Source organism: Theobroma umbraticum, unplaced genomic scaffold, assembly GCF_002168275.2.
Source record: "Theobroma umbraticum cultivar Fairchild unplaced genomic scaffold, ASM216827v3 scaffold_147.0, whole genome shotgun sequence".
In the NCBI taxonomy this organism is placed as follows: domain Eukaryota; kingdom Viridiplantae; phylum Streptophyta; class Magnoliopsida; order Malvales; family Malvaceae; genus Theobroma; species Theobroma umbraticum.
Genome location: NW_018397259.1, coordinates 6,950,701 through 6,968,301, shown reverse-complemented (window position 1 = coordinate 6,968,301; position 17,601 = coordinate 6,950,701). Strand labels below are relative to the sequence as shown.

The 17,601-nt window shown below is 33.7% G+C and overlaps 3 protein-coding genes across 5 annotated transcripts in view; 2 read left to right on the top strand and 1 right to left on the bottom strand.

The window, feature by feature from the left end:
- Nucleotides 1–1,402: 1,402 nt before the first annotated feature.
- APRL7 (APR-like 7) lies at nucleotides 1,403–7,249 on the bottom strand. 3 transcript variants are annotated; one of them, XM_021426113.2, is made up of 5 exons: nucleotides 6,743–6,884; nucleotides 4,077–5,846; nucleotides 3,206–3,387; nucleotides 2,371–2,495; nucleotides 1,403–2,133 (listed from the first exon to the last, which is right to left on the bottom strand). In XM_021426113.2, exons 2-5 carry the CDS (start codon nucleotides 4,122–4,124, stop codon nucleotides 1,706–1,708), a joined length of 783 nt encoding a protein of 260 aa, XP_021281788.1. In that variant the 5' UTR covers nucleotides 4,125–5,846; nucleotides 6,743–6,884; the 3' UTR covers nucleotides 1,403–1,705. The 3 variants fall into 3 exon arrangements, with proteins under 3 accessions (XP_021281788.1, XP_021281787.1, XP_089639505.1); XM_021426112.2 differs by lacking the exon at nucleotides 4,077–5,846 and having other exon boundaries at nucleotides 6,743–7,249; XM_089783379.1 differs by lacking the exon at nucleotides 6,743–6,884 and having other exon boundaries at nucleotides 4,077–6,736.
- Nucleotides 7,250–8,435: 1,186 nt separating this feature from the next.
- On the top strand, nucleotides 8,436–11,568 carry NCBP (Putative cap-binding protein). Its single transcript, XM_021426764.1, has 6 exons — nucleotides 8,436–8,752; nucleotides 9,789–9,884; nucleotides 10,026–10,130; nucleotides 10,266–10,343; nucleotides 10,998–11,117; nucleotides 11,207–11,568. The coding sequence occupies exons 1-6, from the start codon at nucleotides 8,585–8,587 to the stop codon at nucleotides 11,336–11,338; spliced, it is 699 nt and encodes a 232-aa protein (XP_021282439.1). The 5' UTR covers nucleotides 8,436–8,584; the 3' UTR covers nucleotides 11,339–11,568.
- Nucleotides 11,569–13,792: 2,224 nt separating this feature from the next.
- LOC110414815 (cellulose synthase-like protein E6) overlaps nucleotides 13,793–17,601 on the top strand; it is a 4,881-nt gene continuing 1,072 nt past the window's right edge. The window contains exons 1-7 of the mRNA XM_021426226.2: nucleotides 13,793–14,253; nucleotides 14,435–14,756; nucleotides 16,314–16,454; nucleotides 16,532–16,663; nucleotides 16,739–16,951; nucleotides 17,081–17,305; nucleotides 17,415–17,601. The exon at nucleotides 17,415–17,601 is cut by the window's right edge and continues 187 nt beyond it. Of these exons, the coding sequence (XP_021281901.2) occupies nucleotides 13,982–14,253; nucleotides 14,435–14,756; nucleotides 16,314–16,454; nucleotides 16,532–16,663; nucleotides 16,739–16,951; nucleotides 17,081–17,305; nucleotides 17,415–17,601 (1,492 nt within the window). The 5' untranslated portion in view covers nucleotides 13,793–13,981. The remainder of the gene's footprint in view (nucleotides 14,254–14,434; nucleotides 14,757–16,313; nucleotides 16,455–16,531; nucleotides 16,664–16,738; nucleotides 16,952–17,080; nucleotides 17,306–17,414) is intronic.

Genomic DNA, 17,601 nt, shown 5'->3' with positions numbered 1-17,601 from the left:
GTTTGTTTTTTACAAGCAGCGATTCTTCAATTAGTCTCACTCTCAAGTCTCTCCAAGAGAAAGAGAAAAAGAGTGTCGGTTGCTTGTAGGAGTTTGCTTGGAATGACGATGACTGGTTGGTTTGGGAAAAAGCAAAAGGAAAAAGGGAAACAAGATAGAAAGTTAAAGCCCCATACAACTGTCCATAGGCTGGTATCTTCATTGATTGTTTACATCATCACAAACCTAAGGTAAAGACTGTTTGTATCCCCACAGCTTGTAGATCTCATAAACCTTTGATTTTTCTGGACAGATTCTCCCCGTCACTCTGCATAAGGAGACCATTGGAATACGCCCATTAAGACTTTTAACTCCCAAATAGCAATAAGTTGAACGATCATCAACAATTCCCCTATAAATAAGAAGCATGTTGTTACCATAAGAAAAAGGCCATTAACACCTTCAAAATCTAGCTTCAGTTACACTCTTTGCAGTTTGCAGCAATGTTAAAGGTTGTGTGAAATACTGAAATGGCAATAACCGAAGGTAGCATTTAGATTTATTTGTCTAGCTTTTTGTCTGTAACATTAAAGAAGCAAGTTTGGGTCCATGACAACCGAACACTTGCTTCGATTTTCAACATCCATTTTGGCTGTGTTGTGTATGTACCAGGGAATGTGCTTATCTTGCAAGAAACCACGAGAAGGAAAACCTTTTTGTTTTTTGTCTGTTTTGGTAAGTCATTTTCCACGGGAACCGAACACGTTGCAGCAAAGGGCTTCATATGTTGCAATGGGAAGAATTTATTGTCAATTAATTAGGAGCTGAAAAATTGATCGTGAAGCCTATCCTTAAAGTAGCTAGATTGAACCAAGGGGTTAGCCCGCCTAAGAGATGGGAAGAGATCCCTATTGGCCTGCACAATGCCGTAGCTAGATTCAATCAAGTACCTGGGCAAGTATTCATTAGATTATAAGGGTTTCATCAGGGGAAACCATTTTTGGGATCTGGGATTTTCCAATAAGAGGGAATGGGGTGATTCACTTTGAAAGCAAAGATTGGCAAAACTAAAGTGGTCTCATTTCATCTGTGTAAGCATGCCGTCCCGAGCAATCTTACTTTGATTGATGAAGAAGTAAGTCAGTAATGGGGCATTGATCATGTAAATTGTGATACTTCTGTAGAATAGCACTAACACACGGCATCCTTTCTTTCACTTCCTCCATTTTTTGCCTTATCGTTTTCTCTTATCCCTTTTATTCTCTTCCACTAAACTACCAAAAAGAAAAAACTATTTTCCTTCCACTTCTTTTTCTTTTTTTCTCTTTTCCTCCTACCAAACAAGAGAATTGTTGAATGGAAAACCATCATTATCCTAACATAATACCTTTAGGTCTACAACAGAGAGAGAGAGAGAGAGGAGTAGTTGAGCAAGGTTACATTCCAATGATGTGTGACGTAGAGATGTTCCTCCAAATAACAAGAAATATACACAAAAACAAAAACTGTTCTCAGATTTACATTCTAGTTGGTTTCCTCCCAAAAATACAAACCCCAACTCCAACACGGTCAACAGCTTTAGCTATCAAGACTATCGATAGAATTTAACATGAAGAGCACAGCAAGTGGGGGGACTACATGTCCCAAAGCATCACAGCGGTATGTAATACACTGTCTGGTCGATAAGCTCTTTTCTATGCTTTAGCTCAGTTCTGTAACCTCCAACCTAGGATGAGGATGATGATCGACCAGAAGATTTGCCCAAAGAGACAGAAGCCAGCGAAGAAGCCCAAACACGGGCACTCTTTGCACCTTGATGAAAATTCCTGGTCTTGCATAGCCTCAGTTTGGTCCAAACTCTCCTCACATCAACCATGTGAAGGGCTCGTGCAAACAATTGACTTGTCTCACCAAATATTTCCAAGTTCAAGTGCGGAGCATATGAAACCCAGAAAGCTTTCAGACAAGATAAAACTTCAGGGAATATGGATAAAAGTACTCTTAAACAGAGAAACAGCACGGCAAATGCTAAGTAGGGCTCCCGTTTTACTATCTCCATTAGGAATGACTCATTCCATGACCGTATCATATATCTATTGTGGTTCCCAGATACAACCTGCTTGTTTTCAGCAACATATTGAACTGGTTCAAATCCTGAAATGCAGGCACTCATGTTAAGAAACATGTAATTATGTTTGACTCACAAACTAGGCTTAGTTATAAGGAGTGACAAATCTGTTATGCTTGAACCTTGCAGGGAACCCTTTTTCTATAAGTCAAAGAACTTTTGCAGCCAGAGATCTTACTTGACATTATCAATGCCCAGGATATCATTCCCTTAAGAAGGCAAAAGCAGCAGAATACATATCTTTGACAGAGGAGAGCAATTACCTGTTACTTTTTCATAAAATTGCACAATTGAGGGGAGATCTTTCGGACCCCGATATCGCACACTTGACGTCTGGTTCACAATTAAAATTGATGGCAAACTACGAATTCCATACCTTGAAAATAAACTGTGATACAACACAGATCAAATGTATTAGTTATGAAATTTGACATTCAGCAGATTTCAAGGGGATGAAAAAACCAGTTTACTTGAATGATAATTCTTTATCATGTAGTTAAAATTACGAAGCAGTGTCACCTTAAAGGAGATTCTTAATAAAGGGAGAACCAATTCTCGTATCAGTTAGGGACTCATTATTTAAGCAGCACAAAAGAAGTATGACACAGCCCAATTATCATGTTCAGTCTTTTCCTTGAGTAGAGGCATAAGCATCTCATGTTCCATCACAGACAGGATAAAGCAACAGCAAAATTTGCAATCAATAAGAAACTACTTCAAACACACGAACTGCCATTAGCAGACAAATTAATTCAATTGAATATGCACACACACTCACATGCACAATTTTTTCTTAAGGAAGCTTTCAAGTACATTTTGGTCATGGTGCACCAAACCAACACCACTGAAATTAACTTGAATATAAGGATGCAATCATAAAAATGACCAAGTAATTGCATGTGTATAAATCATGGCAAACACTATAAGCAGCCAATCTACTAGTTAAAATTCTTTCTCCTCATAACATTTATCCAAGAATACATTCTCATTAAGTTTAACAGTCTTTGTAGTCAAGAACATATAAATAACAGCACTAAATGCAATTCAATAATTTATGCACAAAGACTAACACTGAAAGCAGGAAAAGTAGCTACACACCTTGGTGAAGCTGAAGATTGTTCAACCATCAGATACTCAAATTGAGGGAACATAGAACTTAGAATGCCAAATTTTGGGCGCAAACTGCATGAAAAAGGGCACCAGGAAGCATAAAAAAGCACAGCAGTGTAACCATTCCTCTGTTTGGAAGCCAAAGCTCTGTCCAGGAAGTTTCCATTCACCTACAAACAAAAATTGGAAACTCACATAAAATATTATGAGAATATTCGTATCTTAAGAAAGAGCAAGTCCTGCAAAATATTAATCCTGGAAACATGGCACACTGATATTACCTAATTCACAGTAAAGATGGCAAATCTAGAAGGATTAGAAGAGTCTCAGCCAGGAACTGGATGAGCCCTAGTTATATATGTAACATTTGAAAATACAAGTTGATGGTCAAGATAATAGTATCATTTAACAACATTCTACGGAACTCATGGAAAAAATAAACATTGCCCTAAACTTTACACTTTGTTTGAATTAAAGGGTAGAAAGGAAAAGGGAAGGGAATCGATGGGGAGTTGAATCCTATCCCTGGTTTGACTTCTGAATTCATGCCCACATCAACAACCTTTAGCGTATCCTAGTCTCGTGATATCAGTCCTCTTTGAAAATGCACCAAGTTTTGTGTCAATAAATGAAGTTTTAAGGAGTAACTTTTGTTTTCAAATGATACTAATTTTTGCAATAGTTAACAGGAAGTTTTCCTTTTAATACTTCAGTTGCACAGAGAATTTAGGTAAGTATGGCATCATAAGCCACACGAACATACAACCAAGCACTTCAAGTTAAGAAACAAAATGCTTCGAATGGGTGCATACATTGATCAAATAACTAAACACTGGTTGCATCATATAAGAAGGATTACCTTAAGAAACTTGGATGGATACATGCTTGCATGGGCACTCATTTTCATGGATATTATTATCCTTGATCAGGAGAAGGTCATCGAGGTCCTATATCTCCTACACCCATTTAGGGTAATAATATTTCACTTTTCTTTTCCCTTTTGGCATCATATATCCTGAAAAGGTACTCATGAAAGAAACATTTTTTGCTTGATTTCTTACTATCAGGTTTGGAAGGGGCAAAAGTAGGATAGATATATATTATGATTTAAGCTGCAAACATTAGGGATTTATATAGCAGTCATGTTATGGTGTAGTGGTTGCTTTTTCGCAATAATGATGCCCTCCAAAGCCACTATTCATCACGATGGTAGTGTTAGAGACGATTCACACTCATAGCGGCATAATGGGAAATAGAAGCAATAATGGGCTGCTATATCCACTATCAAGCTGTTGTGCTTGTGAAATAGTTTTTTTTTTTTTTTCATTTTTTTATCCAAAGGCAAATCCATACCCAAAATAGAGAAAAAAAAACCAATCTAAACATTCAAACTCCAACAAATTTATGCTTCAATTAAGGTAAAAGTAACTACCTATCTTAAAATAAGAGTTTTCATGGTTACAATTATTATTTACTTTATTTTGGGGTGAGTTTTGCATACGACAAAAATTCACGACCACAATGAGCATGACTACTGCTATCTCATCCATCATATCTGCAACTTTAATCAACGTGAAGCAACTGAAAACGTGCCACAACTGCAATTTAAATCCCTAATGGACATCAATACATATCTCTTCTAAAACCAGTATTTGGAGACCAAAGACGCCTAATTTACAAAAAAGTGACATAAATAAGGACGGATTAATCTGTTTTTAAAGGATACTTATGATTCCTCCACCTACTGGTATAGTAGAGGCCTACCTTGACATAAGAGTATAAAGGTAACAGTTTATGATAGTTCCTTCTCCAAGGGCCTATTAGACAACGCCTTTGCAAATTTATCAAAAATCTCCGCTAACACAAAAACTCTAGAAACTTCATTGCAGAAGATAATCTGATGAAAAAATGCAAATGAGTTTGTGTTCCAACCCATACTCAAAACTAGTCACCACAAAGATAATTGGTGGCAAAAATAAAGGTATCTTCTCCCCAATCTGAACGACCCAAAGGAACAATATTTTCAATGGTTCAAGCAACAACCACGTTGGAAAATAATACCCATAAGGTACAAAGTTATAAAATTATGAAATTTTTTCATGCATACTTTCTTCCAATCCATAATAACTCAAAGTATTTTTGTTAATTTTAAGGTACTACCTAATTAACCCATTATAAATTATGACATGCATCATACTAGCACATTAGTGCAACACAAAACCTTCCTTTAGGAGAATGCAAACTGTAGACTTTGGGGGGCTCAAAGGTGTTGTGTAATGCATGGTAGCACACAAATGAAGAAACAAATTTTAAACAGTTTATGCAGAACAATGGCCTTTTAAATGCTAAGAAAAGGATGACCATAAATTTATGTTATAATATGGATAAAAGATCGTGCAAGCTATGCCTAGCAGGAAAGTTTCTTTACATGACAAATAGCATAAAAAAATTCAACAGTAGGAGATGGTGCTAGAACGTGTTTATGATAGGGACAAGTATTAAGTTGCAATAGTTCAGGTCATTTGTGCTTAGAAGAGAGTCGGAGATCAAAATTTGCATTCCCAGTCATGAAGCCATATAGATTCTTTTCCAGCCACAATCTCATCAACATGTTGATGCTACCACAGAGCTACAAGTAAGTCAGTTAAGTGAACACATTTAATAATTCATATCTTTAATTAAATCTTTACAAAACAGATAACATATTTTGCTAATCCGGCTTATATTCCAGCTGAAGTGCATAAGGCTAAGGATCATAGAATATAAGACTTAAGTTGCGTCTCTTAACAGTTTTTCACGTAGCTCCCACTTCAGCATACACCACTCCCGTTTTCAGCTAAATCAGATAACAGGGTTCAGAAAAAATTCTATTGTTGCCCAATTAACGCAAAACAATCTCCATCATGCTCACCTAAAGATTGTTCATAAAAATATCCTAGAACTTCATCATCTGTAACCGGATTTTAATTTCCCTAGTAGCCTCAAATACTTGCTGCTCTTGCTTTTATATAAATAATAATAATTCAATTCAAAATCTTCTAGAAGAAAAGAAGGCATAATCAAAGTCATGAACCAAGACTAATAACTATTTAAAAACGACTAATATTATAGAATAAATGCCTAACAAAATTTGCAACTTCTCTTCTTCTTCTTCTTCTTCTTCTTTTAATATTTTCAAATTAAATTATGCCATAAGAACCCAATTCCCCAAATATTCAAAAAGTCAACCATAAACCTTTATTCTGATTCTTCAAAATTTTACAACCAGCAGAAATCCATAATAAAACCTTAATATTTCATCCAAAAATCTCAAAATTTCCTACAAGAATTTCCTTCATTTTACAAAATTAAACAAAATCAGAAATACCGACAATCCAAAATCAACAAAAAAAAAGGTAAAAATAAAAACCTTCCAATCAAAAAATTAAACCTAACTCCAAGAACCCATTTCTCCTAAATCAATTAACAAATCCATATGAAAACAAGAAATAAAAATTCCACCAAAATTAAGCTAAAAAAACGTACCTTGAGAGGGGGAATTGGAGAGATCGAGGGAGAGCATTGAAAGTGGAGACTTTTAATGAACACATCAGCTTCATGAGAGCAAATAGAAGAACCCAAAACACAGCGCAATGAACAAAGGGCTGTGATATAGAAGAACAGAAGGAGAGAAGAAGAGGAAGAACCCATTTTGGATTTGATTTATAAAACCCAAAAAAAAAGAAAAAAAAAAGAAAATTCACAACAAGAACAACAACAAGAAGCAGAAGAACTTGGCAAAATCGAAACCCAGAAAAAATTTTAAAAAAATTGAAAATTTTTATTAATCAAGGTCTAGAAATAGGGAGGGGGGAGGTGGTGGGTGTGGGCTATTTCTTTGTAGTGGGTAATCTAATCCCTGGCTGGCTGGTTGGCTGTTAATTTCATTTTAAAAAAACAAGAAAAAAGAGAGAGAGTCTAAAATATCGTGCTGCTTTTTTGGGGAAGTGTTTGGTGGAAGGTGTTTTGGAATTTAAGATTTCAACTGTTGAAACCTTCTTTATATTCCATGAATTGATAATGGTGGGTTGAGAGCCGTGCCTCGTGCGTGTGTTGGTTCAAAAGACGATTTGCTTAGTTTGGTTCGCTAACTAAAAAATAAAAAGAATAATAAAAAAAAAACAGAGAGGGCATTTGGTTTAATTTGGTTCGGTTCGGTTTCTTTCTTTTTAGGCTTCCAGGGCTTTTGTTTTGTTTTGTTTTGTTGTTGTATTTATCCAACAAGTTTAGTTTTATCTTAAATGTTAATAAAAGTGTGTATATATATATATATATTTATGAAGTTGTTATTCATGAGTATCTTCATAATTGAAATGTTGTTGAATAAAATATCATTATTTTACATTAAAAATATATATTATTATTTAAAAAATGATATATTGGTATTTTATATTTAAACATTTTAGGAATATAATAATAGCAAATTATGCATAAACTTTAATGGGGGAGATGCTAGTTTTGTTGGAGTTTATTGGGTTTTAAAAGGAATCTTCAATGGCATGTTTTGTGCCACTTATTTCACAAATTATAAGCAAAAAATTCTTTAGATTATTTATCATAAGAATTGAATTCTTATTTTATAAACTATTTCAAAATTGCATGCATATTTTTAATTTTTAATTTTGAGTAATTTTATATAGTAAAGAAAAGGATAAAATACTCTCTCTTTTTTAACTTTTAGTGATATTTTTAGACAAATTTATTAATTAAAAGATAACATAATAACCTAAAGTAACGTTTAATTGATATCTATTATTTTATTATTATAATTTTTAAAAAATAAAAAATAAAAACAAATAGCAAAATATAAAACACAACAAATATTATTTTGGGCTGCAAATTTTCACTCAAACTTAATTTAATTAAAGGATAAAGTTATTTATTTCAATTAACTTGAGAAATTCAACCTTCACTTCTTCTGTTTTTTTTTAATATGAAAAAAAATGTCCAAAGATAAAAAAAAAAAGAAACAATGACTTTTGACAAGCCTAAAAAGTACCATAAATTAGGCCACTAATTCATTACTTGTTTTTTTTTTCCCTAATATTATGACAAATTAATTATAAATATATTATAATTTATATAAATTCACGATAAATTTATTTATTTTAATCCACGTCTACTCCCTAGGATAAACCTATCCGGATCAGGATGCCAAACAGCCAGCCGACTGTCAAACAAAGGCCAACCCGCTGCGCACCGTTTCACCTCTTTCCTTACCCTTTCCCATTCTCCACTGATTGGCCCCTGAAGAAAAGAAAAAGCCGAGTGAAAGGGGAGAAAGAAACGTTAGGGCTTCTTCAAAAAGAGGGGAAAAAAAATCGAAAAATGGAAATTTCGGAGAAAAAGGAAGCAGAGATCAATAACAGCAGCAAAGATTCGAATAATAATAGTAATATTAACGTCGAAATTACGGATTCTGATACCAATAATATGAATAAAGAAGCTGAAGAACGCCAAGCTCGTGAACTTAAAGCCGGTTTGCATCCTCTCAAGGTATTTTTATTTTTCTTTACTTTTTTATTTTTTTGTTGTTTTGATTTAATTTTGTGTGTGTGTGTGTGAGAGAGAGAGAGAGAGTGGATAGATCTGTTTAGAATTTCAAAATTTTGGTTTTGAAATGGTTAGGTTTATTGGCGGATTATAGCCTTACATTATAAAGATATGTTCTTTTATTAGTGTTTTTGTTTGCGGAAATATTTTTCATTTTTGCTAAAAAGATTGTTTCTCATTATCAAGTTTCGCGTATTCCAATGAAAATGCTGATTTTTTTTCTTTTAGCTGATAAATTTGGATCGATTTACTCGATTGGGCCGCTTGGCCATGTAATGAAACTGTGAAAGAATTTCTATGATAGAAAAACTGTGGTTCTTTTTCTAATTTCTGTTTAGTATGTAGAGGTAGCTTTGAGGTTTCTTGTTGGTAATTTGAATTTGTTTTATTGTATCGCCGAAGATTCTGCGATTTGTGAATTTTAAGTTCGTCATTTTAGTTGCAAAAGTGCATGCTTTCACTTAGAAGTGGCAAATAAGTACCTATGATATCATCATCGTGAGGCCTATATCTATGCTAATGTTTAGTTGCCAGAATTCGCTTTAAAGCTTACGAATTTCATATTGGATTAGGTAATCGGAATTGTGATCAAAATGTGAAAAGACTCCATGCAAAAAGATGAAGCTATACCTTGAACTGAACTTTTTGTGGTATAGATAGCCTACTACCTTAGTTAGAACAACAATAAATATCTGTACGTTCTGTGGAGATCCTGAGTAACTTAGAATTCAAAATGATTTTGCTTTAAATGAAGTGAAACGAATTATCCTCACCATGCCACCCTTTTATCTTGGTGGAGTTGCAGTTTATGTTCGGTGAACCAAATTAATCTGTGTTCCATGTAACTTAGATCTGCTATTTGCATAATGTTGCTATGTTTCTTAGCTTTTCTTTTTTCTGGTCCAACTTGGATAGCTTGTTAAATAATTAATTGATTACTTAGCAGTGCCTCATTTTGTTCTCACATTCCTTTGAACAGCACAAATATGTGTTCTGGTACACTCGTCGGACACCTGGAGTTCGAACCCAAACAGCCTATGAGGACAATATAAAGAAAATTGTGGATTTCAGTACAGTAAGTTCTATGTATAAGAGCATAAAGCTAAATGTGATTGATTGCAAATCCTGACCTTGGTATAAGTTTTTCTTTTTTCCCATTGGATCAAAATCGATTTACTGATCTGGGTTTTAACTTCTAAGCATAATATGTATACAGGTTGAAGGTTTTTGGGTCTGTTACTGCCACTTGGCCCGTTCTTCTACTTTGCCAAGTCCAACAGATTTGCATTTATTTAAGGAGGGAATCCGTCCCCTATGGGAGGTAATTATTGAAGACCTGACCATCAAACTGTGTGTACCAATAACAGTCGGCATAAACTTGTATAATAGCTGTCAAATCTTAAATATTTTATTTAAGATGATTCCTGTGTTTTTCATAAAATTTGTGATATCTCAGGACTCTGCCAACTGCAATGGTGGCAAATGGATAATTCGGTTCAAAAAGGTTGTCTCAGGTCGCTTTTGGGAAGATTTGGTAAGAAAGAATATATGCAGTTATAACTGCCTATGCTAATGTTCCTGTCTGATATTCTTATTTGGTTTTTGTCTGTGAGCAAGTTCACAAATCTCTTTTAAATCAGCATGTCTGCAATGGTTTCTGATAAGAGTTTTTCAATTCTGATCTTATTGATGGGAACTTCACCTACATTGAAACATATACTTCATTTTTTACCTGTTCCATAACTTAATATTCATGTTTTTTATCCTTAACTTTTTTAGTCTATTTTATTGAAGTATAGTGGTATCATTGTTGAGGATGGATGTGCAGAATGTTAATCCTCATTTGTCTCATTCCTAGCAAATACTTTGTTTAGAGTTCCACTAACAGTAGAACTCCTTGGCTACCGTGATAAGCTATGAGAGATAGAAATCGGAAAATTATTGAGTCTACAATTTTCATCTCTCTGCTGCCTCCATGTGGCTATTATTCTTTGTTGAAATCTGCAAATGGGTATGAGTTGCTAGGTACATGTACCTCTGGTGATGTACATTGGGCCCACTACCTGAGGAAAATTTTTGTCCCTAGCTACCTGAAAATACCTATTCCCAATGCATATGATGATCATGTACATTTTTGTGTTGGGTACTAGATGATGGGCGTTTAACATTAGCCTGCATGTGCTTGCAGGTTCTTGCCTTGGTGGGTGATCAACTTGATTATGGTGATAATATTTGTGGTGCAGTACTGAGCATTCGCTTCAATGAGGATATATTGAGTGTATGGAATCGTAATGCATCTGACCATCAGGTTAGCAATTAACAGTCACCAATTTTCCCATTTCTTTCTCTTCCTTTCTGTCTCTGCATAATTTTCTGACCATGGTTTTTTTTTACCAGGCTGTTATGGCCCTAAGAGATTCAATTAAACGGCACTTAAAGCTTCCCCACAGCTATGTTATGGAATACAAGCCACATGATGCTTCTTTACGTGACAACTCATCATATCGAAACGCATGGTTGAGAGGGTAGAAGTATCTAGTATACTTTAACGAAAACAACCGGATACAAACATTGCAGATGTTATGTTTAACTTCTCTGCTTCTTCTGAGTTGCTTCACTAATCCTGTATTTTGGCATGAGAACCATGTCGAATGTCACGATTGTGAGAATCCTTTAGATTGAACTCTAAGAGGATGGCATTTAGACTGCAGTCAGATGTTGGTTTTATAGATGAAATATTCCTTAACCCTTGGTTTCAATCTTTGTTTGCCGAAGCGCTTCTTTATGTTTCTTCTAAATTCTGATTTAGGATTACAGTTTTAGAAATGAGTCAATCAAAGCGATTTAAATGATGGAATTTTGTTGAGTTTAATGTCTATGGTGTGAATAATAAGAGCCATTTGGCCAAACATCATATAACAGGGAAAATAGGAAAAGACGGCGCTAGCTAGGAAATTATGAATGAATACCTTCCACTATTTGAAACAAGGCCAGCCAAGGAAGGATTAAGGAAAAACAAGACCCCTAGTATCACCACAATTTCAAAGCTGGAGCCATGAATTCTCTGGTAGAAAGCAACATTTGCACCGAACACAGAATGGAGAAAAGAGGTTCTCTTTGTGCGCTTGCAAACACACAAACTCACATAGACACGTTATATATGCAACTTCGATGATCAACTCCCAATGTATGTATGCATACAGAGACACGTTATAAATACAATCTCGATGATCAAGTCTCGTAATAAGCTTGCTTGTAGATGGGTTTGAAATACGGGTGGCCCGTCGGAGGATTACAATCACAGGATCGAGCATACAATATTGTAAAGGTTGGAAATCCATCTACCTCAATCCTAAGAGGAAACCCTTCTCAGGAGTTGCTCCAACGACACTACACTGTTGCAGTCTCCATCTTTGACAATAAGACACCAAGCCTCTCTGGTCCATACTAGCTTGTAAAGTATAATATTGATTCTTCACATGCCTCCTCATTTTCCGCTTTGGTCCAGACCAATCTGTAAAGTATTGTAAAAGTTGTTCACATTCTTTCTCACTTTCTGCTTTGATCCACACCAACCTATAAATTATTGTAATAGTTGTTCACATGCTTCCTCACTTCCTACTCTGATGTACACAACATGTAAAGTATTGTTTGTTTTGATTTATTGATCTCATGATTTTATCTCCATAAAAAGCATCTTACAGGTTAGACATGGTATGAACCCTTAAATACTTAATCTCACTTTATTGCATAGTTTAAGATTCATAACTTTTTATTGGGATCATAACATTTTCCTTAATGTTTGATTAATGGTTTTCTGTTGAAATTGTGACATTCTCCCAAATATGAGATTAACGGCTCCTCCCGTTGAGACGGTGACACCCTGGATGCTCATTGCATATGTTGCCCTTGCACATTGTGCATACAGCCTTGGAAAATTCTTATGGACCGGAGGCACGTTCCAAGGTTATATAACAATCAAGTGATGTGGATGTTCAAACGAACAACTTCCTACTTATTCGCCACGTTCGAACACCATCTTGAACCTACATGGACGTTCCGAGGCATTCTTTACAGACGACAATGTTTTTACAAGGATATGAGCAAAGATGTTGATGGCGTTCGACACTTTAGCAACACTCGCAATGCTCAATCTGTTCAGCATTAATTAATTCAGATTATCCCGGAAAAACTAATTAATTAATTAATTAATTCAGCTTACCTTTTTTTTAAAAAATATGATACTATGATAGTAGGTATTTGTTTAATGATGGTTGGAATCTAACTCTCTGTTTTTCCCTTTATGATATTTTCAACCTCTTGTAAAGGGATAGATCTTGACATATAAATATTAAATTTTTTTTTACAATTATATATATTTTCTTTTTATTTTTAATGACATTATAAAACAACAGATAATGTTCATATAGACAAGTTCTCGAGTCTCTTTCTTATCTTGAAATACATAATCTTGAAAAGATTATAACGTCAGTTATTTTATTGTAATCTTAAAAATATACAGATATTGTTCTTTTTGTCTATTTATATGCTTAGAATGTTAAAAATAAAAAATGACCACAAAAAATATATATATATGAAAAGGAAAGGCACAGATCAATCAACCGCACATGGTGCTCAAATGCCGACCACTTTTAGTGCACTAAACATTATATGTTAAGATTTATCCCATTCAAGGTAATGCATGTAATATTTTTATTTTAAAAAATTGAGGTCGATATCTTTATTTCAAGTAAATAAAAAAAATTAAATTAAATCACTTATCACACTTAAATATTTAATTTATTAATTGATATATAAAATTTTTATTTAAAAAATAAAATTTAAATTTATTTTTTTCAATTAAAAAAATCATTTATTAAATCATTATAAATTTAATATTTAATCGACGATGATAACGAAATGTTATAAATAACTTTAAAGGCAATGGTTGTGATTTATCTTTTAAGAAAGTAATGAGCTTGAGTGATGAACATCTCGTCGAAGCACGTGTTCGACCAAATTCATGAGTACTATAAGAATGTATATTCTAGATTATCCCCATTATTAGCAGTCGGTTCCCTTCCAATTTCCATGCATTAGTCTTCCTCATTGTAAGCATCAGTCCGCATCTTTCTTAGTACCCATCTACACTAGTTGAGAGAAGTGAGAGGCATGGCAAAAGATGATTATGTTCCACTCTTCGAAACAAGGCCGGTTAAGGGACGGATCCTTTTCAGGCTGTTTGCAGCTTCCATCTTTGTGGGCATCTGCTTCATTTGTATCTACAGAGTAAGGTTTCTCCCAAAGGAAGGAAAAGTTGAGAGATGGGCTTGGATTGGGTTGTTTCTTGCTGAGCTATGGTTCAGTTTTTATTGGTTTCTCACCACGGTTTCTAGATGGAACTCAGTCTACCGTCTTCCTTACATAGACAGGCTCTCTCAAAGGTATCTCGAACATATATCTTAAGCTATTCTAACAAAAAAAAAAAAAAGAGAGAGCAAATTTAAGAAAAAAATAATAAATCAAAAGAATAAAGTTTATTTCGTTTCTGATAACTGCGTGTGTTTAATCATATCAGAGTGTATTTTTTTATATACTTTGTTTTAATTTCGAACAATATAACAGATTCGACAAAGAACTACCGGGCGTAGATATATTTGTATGCACGGCGGATCCACTGATAGAGCCACCGAGCCTGGTGATCAACACAGTGTTATCAGTGATGGCTTATGATTATCAGCCAGATAAGTTAAGCATCTATCTGTCAGACGATGGAGGGTCGGACTTAACGTTTTATGCCATGTTAGAGGCTGCAACTTTCTCAAAGCAGTGGCTGCCCTTTTGCAAGAAGTTCAAAGTAGAACCAAGGTCGCCGGAAGCTTACTTCAGGACAGCTTTTGAACCACAAAATGATCCTGTCAAGGCCAGTGAGTGGCTTTCAGTAAAGGTAATTTAATCGGTTCACTTTTCTCACATCAATCACTGTTGAAGGTTGGTCGTTTTGTGCAATTATTGATGCAGTCTTTTCATATAAATTGTACTTCCTCCAATAATCTATTAATTCATTACGATTTTAGTACCAAAGTACTATTTTTATAATTTATTATATTAATTCACAACTTTCAGGTTTTAATTGAGTAATTACTTAATAAATTAATTTTTTGAGCAGTTTCAATTTTTATCAAAAATTTATATTACTTGCTTCCATCTTATTTTCTTTGGAATGTTCCAAAATAAAATTTCCTAATATTTTTATATTTTTTAAAGAACTTTTTCACATTAAAAAGCATTGAAAACCAATACTCCTATATATTATCAAATAAAAAAAAGTTAAAATTCTTAATATAAAGTCCTTTAAATGCAAAGTTTTTGTCTTACTCTCCAGAAAAAGTCAAAGGGATAAAAATATCTTGGGTTTAAAAATTGCTATTTGCAATTTAATAATTAATCATTGACGTTTGAGCCTTATTCATTTGATCTTGGGGTGCCACCAAACAAAACCAGTGGAGACCCCTAAGTTTATTAATTGGTTCTTTTCTCATTATTATCGTTTATTATTAATTATTTTGTTTTCAAGAACAGAAAGCACTCTTTGTTTGACCTTAAGTATGTGTGAAACAGTGTCTGTCTGATGTTAATTCGTCCCCAAAAAATGGGGTGAGATTGAGAGATAAACTTGTTTTTTGTTTATTGTTTTACCGAAAAGAATTGGGTACATAGAAAGATAACAATATGTATACCTTTTTTGGAAAATACTTTATTCCAATTACAAGAATATGATTTTTTTTTAAAAAATAAAAATCACATCAAAGAGAGAATTGATTTTATTAAAATTTTTATTTGAAAATCTCTTTTTCTCTCTCTCATGCATAGGAGCGTGCGTACACACACATATATATATTTTATTAAAAACAAATTATTACTAAACTAAATTATTTTCAAGCCTAATATTTAAACAAACTTTTGAATTATTAATAAAAATTTAAATAAATTTTAAGTCTTTTATTACATTCAATTAAGCTTTTTATTTTTATTTCGAACTTAATAAGCTTTTATTATTAATTATTGATAAATTAATTTTAATTAAAATATCATTTGTTATTTTATATAAGTAAAAATTTCGCATGAATACATTAATATGTTACATCATCATCCATATTATAACATCTCACTTGTTATGTTGTTATGTAATTAGTCAACCATTAATTGTAAAAATTTATTTCATTCAAAATAAAATATAAAAACTTAATTTAATAAAATAAAAAAATAAAAATTTATTTAAATTTTTTAATTAATTTTTAATTATAATAATTTGTTATTTTGTAGCATAGCTAAATTTTTTACTTTCTCACCTCACTTTTACACTTTATTATTACTATCATTTTTTTTCTGTTCTTATCCAGATTCTAGGTATCACTATATCACTGTTACTATAGTTAAGGGTATATTATTTGCTCCAGCATTTATATGTAAAAGGTGTGGATTTTTTTTCTTAATTATGCAGAAACTGTACGAGGACATGAAAATGAGAATTGAAACCACCACCAAGTTGAACCGAATTCCTGAAGACGTTCGTAAACAAGACAAAGGATTTCGTGAATGGGACTTTGTTTCAAGCAAACATGATCATCAAACCATTCTTCAAGTAATTAATTAAGTTTCTACAACTTAGTAATATACTTTGAGCTTAATTAGTTACTCAGGTTTTAATTAATTTCTTAGATCCTGATTGATGGGAGAGACCCCAATGCGGTTGATGTTGAAGGAAGACCTCTGCCAACTCTTGTGTATTTAGCACGAGAGAAAAGACCCCAATTTCACCACCATTTTAAAGCTGGAGCCATGAATGCTCTTGTGAGTACCATTATAGCTAATTGTTTTCTTCTTGGTATGTTATTGAAACTTTTTTTACGGTGGACAAATATATAGATCAGGGTATCATCAAGGATAAGCAATGGTCCAATCATTCTCAATGTGGATTGTGATATGTACTCGAATAATTCAGAATCGATCAAAAATTCTTTATGCTTTTTCATGGATGAAGAGAAGGGAGATGAGTTTGCCTACGTACAGTATCCTCAGACTTTCGAAAATCTCACCAAAAATGAATTGTATGGTGCTTCCTTCCGAGTAATACAAAAGGTAATCAAGCATACCAGAAATGTTTTACTCTAATTAATGTAATGCAAGCTGGTGATTGATCTAATAAGGAAGATTCTCATGATTTTTGTCTTCCTTCGATCTGTCTGTGATGGGTTATCAAAAATCAAGTTGGAGTTTCCAGGACTTGACGCCAATGGAGGGCCATGCTATATTGGCTCCGGATGCTTTCACCGGAGAGAGGCTCTTTGTGGGAAGAAATATGACGAAGACTGTAAGGTTGATTGGAAGAGACTAAATGAGAGAAAGGCTAAAGAAAATGCAAGCGTCCTAGAAGAAACATGTAAAGTTCTTGCAAGCTGTACCTTTGAACAAAACACACAATGGGGAAAAGAGGTTCGTAATGCTCTTTCTCACCTACCTAAACAAATGTACAAATAAGCACGTGCATGCACACAAACATACAACTTTCCATAATAATAATGATATGAATATTTGGTTGCAGATGGGATTAAAATATGGCTTCCCTGTGGAGGATGTAATTACAGGATTGAGTATACAATGTAGAGGTTGGAAATCTATATACTTAAATCCTCAAAGAGAAGCTTTCTTAGGAGTTGCTCCAACAACATTATTGCAGACGTTAGTACAACATAAGAGATGGTCGGGAGGTCACTTACAAATATTCCTGT

Excerpts from the sequence above, each read along its gene's own strand:
- APRL7 (XM_021426112.2), bottom strand. The coding sequence starts at position 6,907 with ATGGGTTCTTCCTCTTCTTCTCTCCTTCTGTTCTTCTATATCACAGCC. Across the intron at positions 3,388-6,742 it reads CTCCAATTCCCCCTCTCAAG|GTGAATGGAAACTTCCTGGA; the intron begins GTACGTTTTTTT and ends TTTTGTTTGTAG. Across the intron at positions 2,496-3,205 it reads CAATCTTCAGCTTCACCAAG|TTTATTTTCAAGGTATGGAA; the intron begins GTGTGTAGCTAC and ends GTTGTATCACAG.
- NCBP (XM_021426764.1), top strand. The coding sequence starts at position 8,585 with ATGGAAATTTCGGAGAAAAAGGAAGCAGAGATCAATAACAGCAGCAAA. Across the intron at positions 10,344-10,997 it reads GTCGCTTTTGGGAAGATTTG|GTTCTTGCCTTGGTGGGTGA; the intron begins GTAAGAAAGAAT and ends ATGTGCTTGCAG. Across the intron at positions 11,118-11,206 it reads GTAATGCATCTGACCATCAG|GCTGTTATGGCCCTAAGAGA; the intron begins GTTAGCAATTAA and ends TTTTTTTACCAG.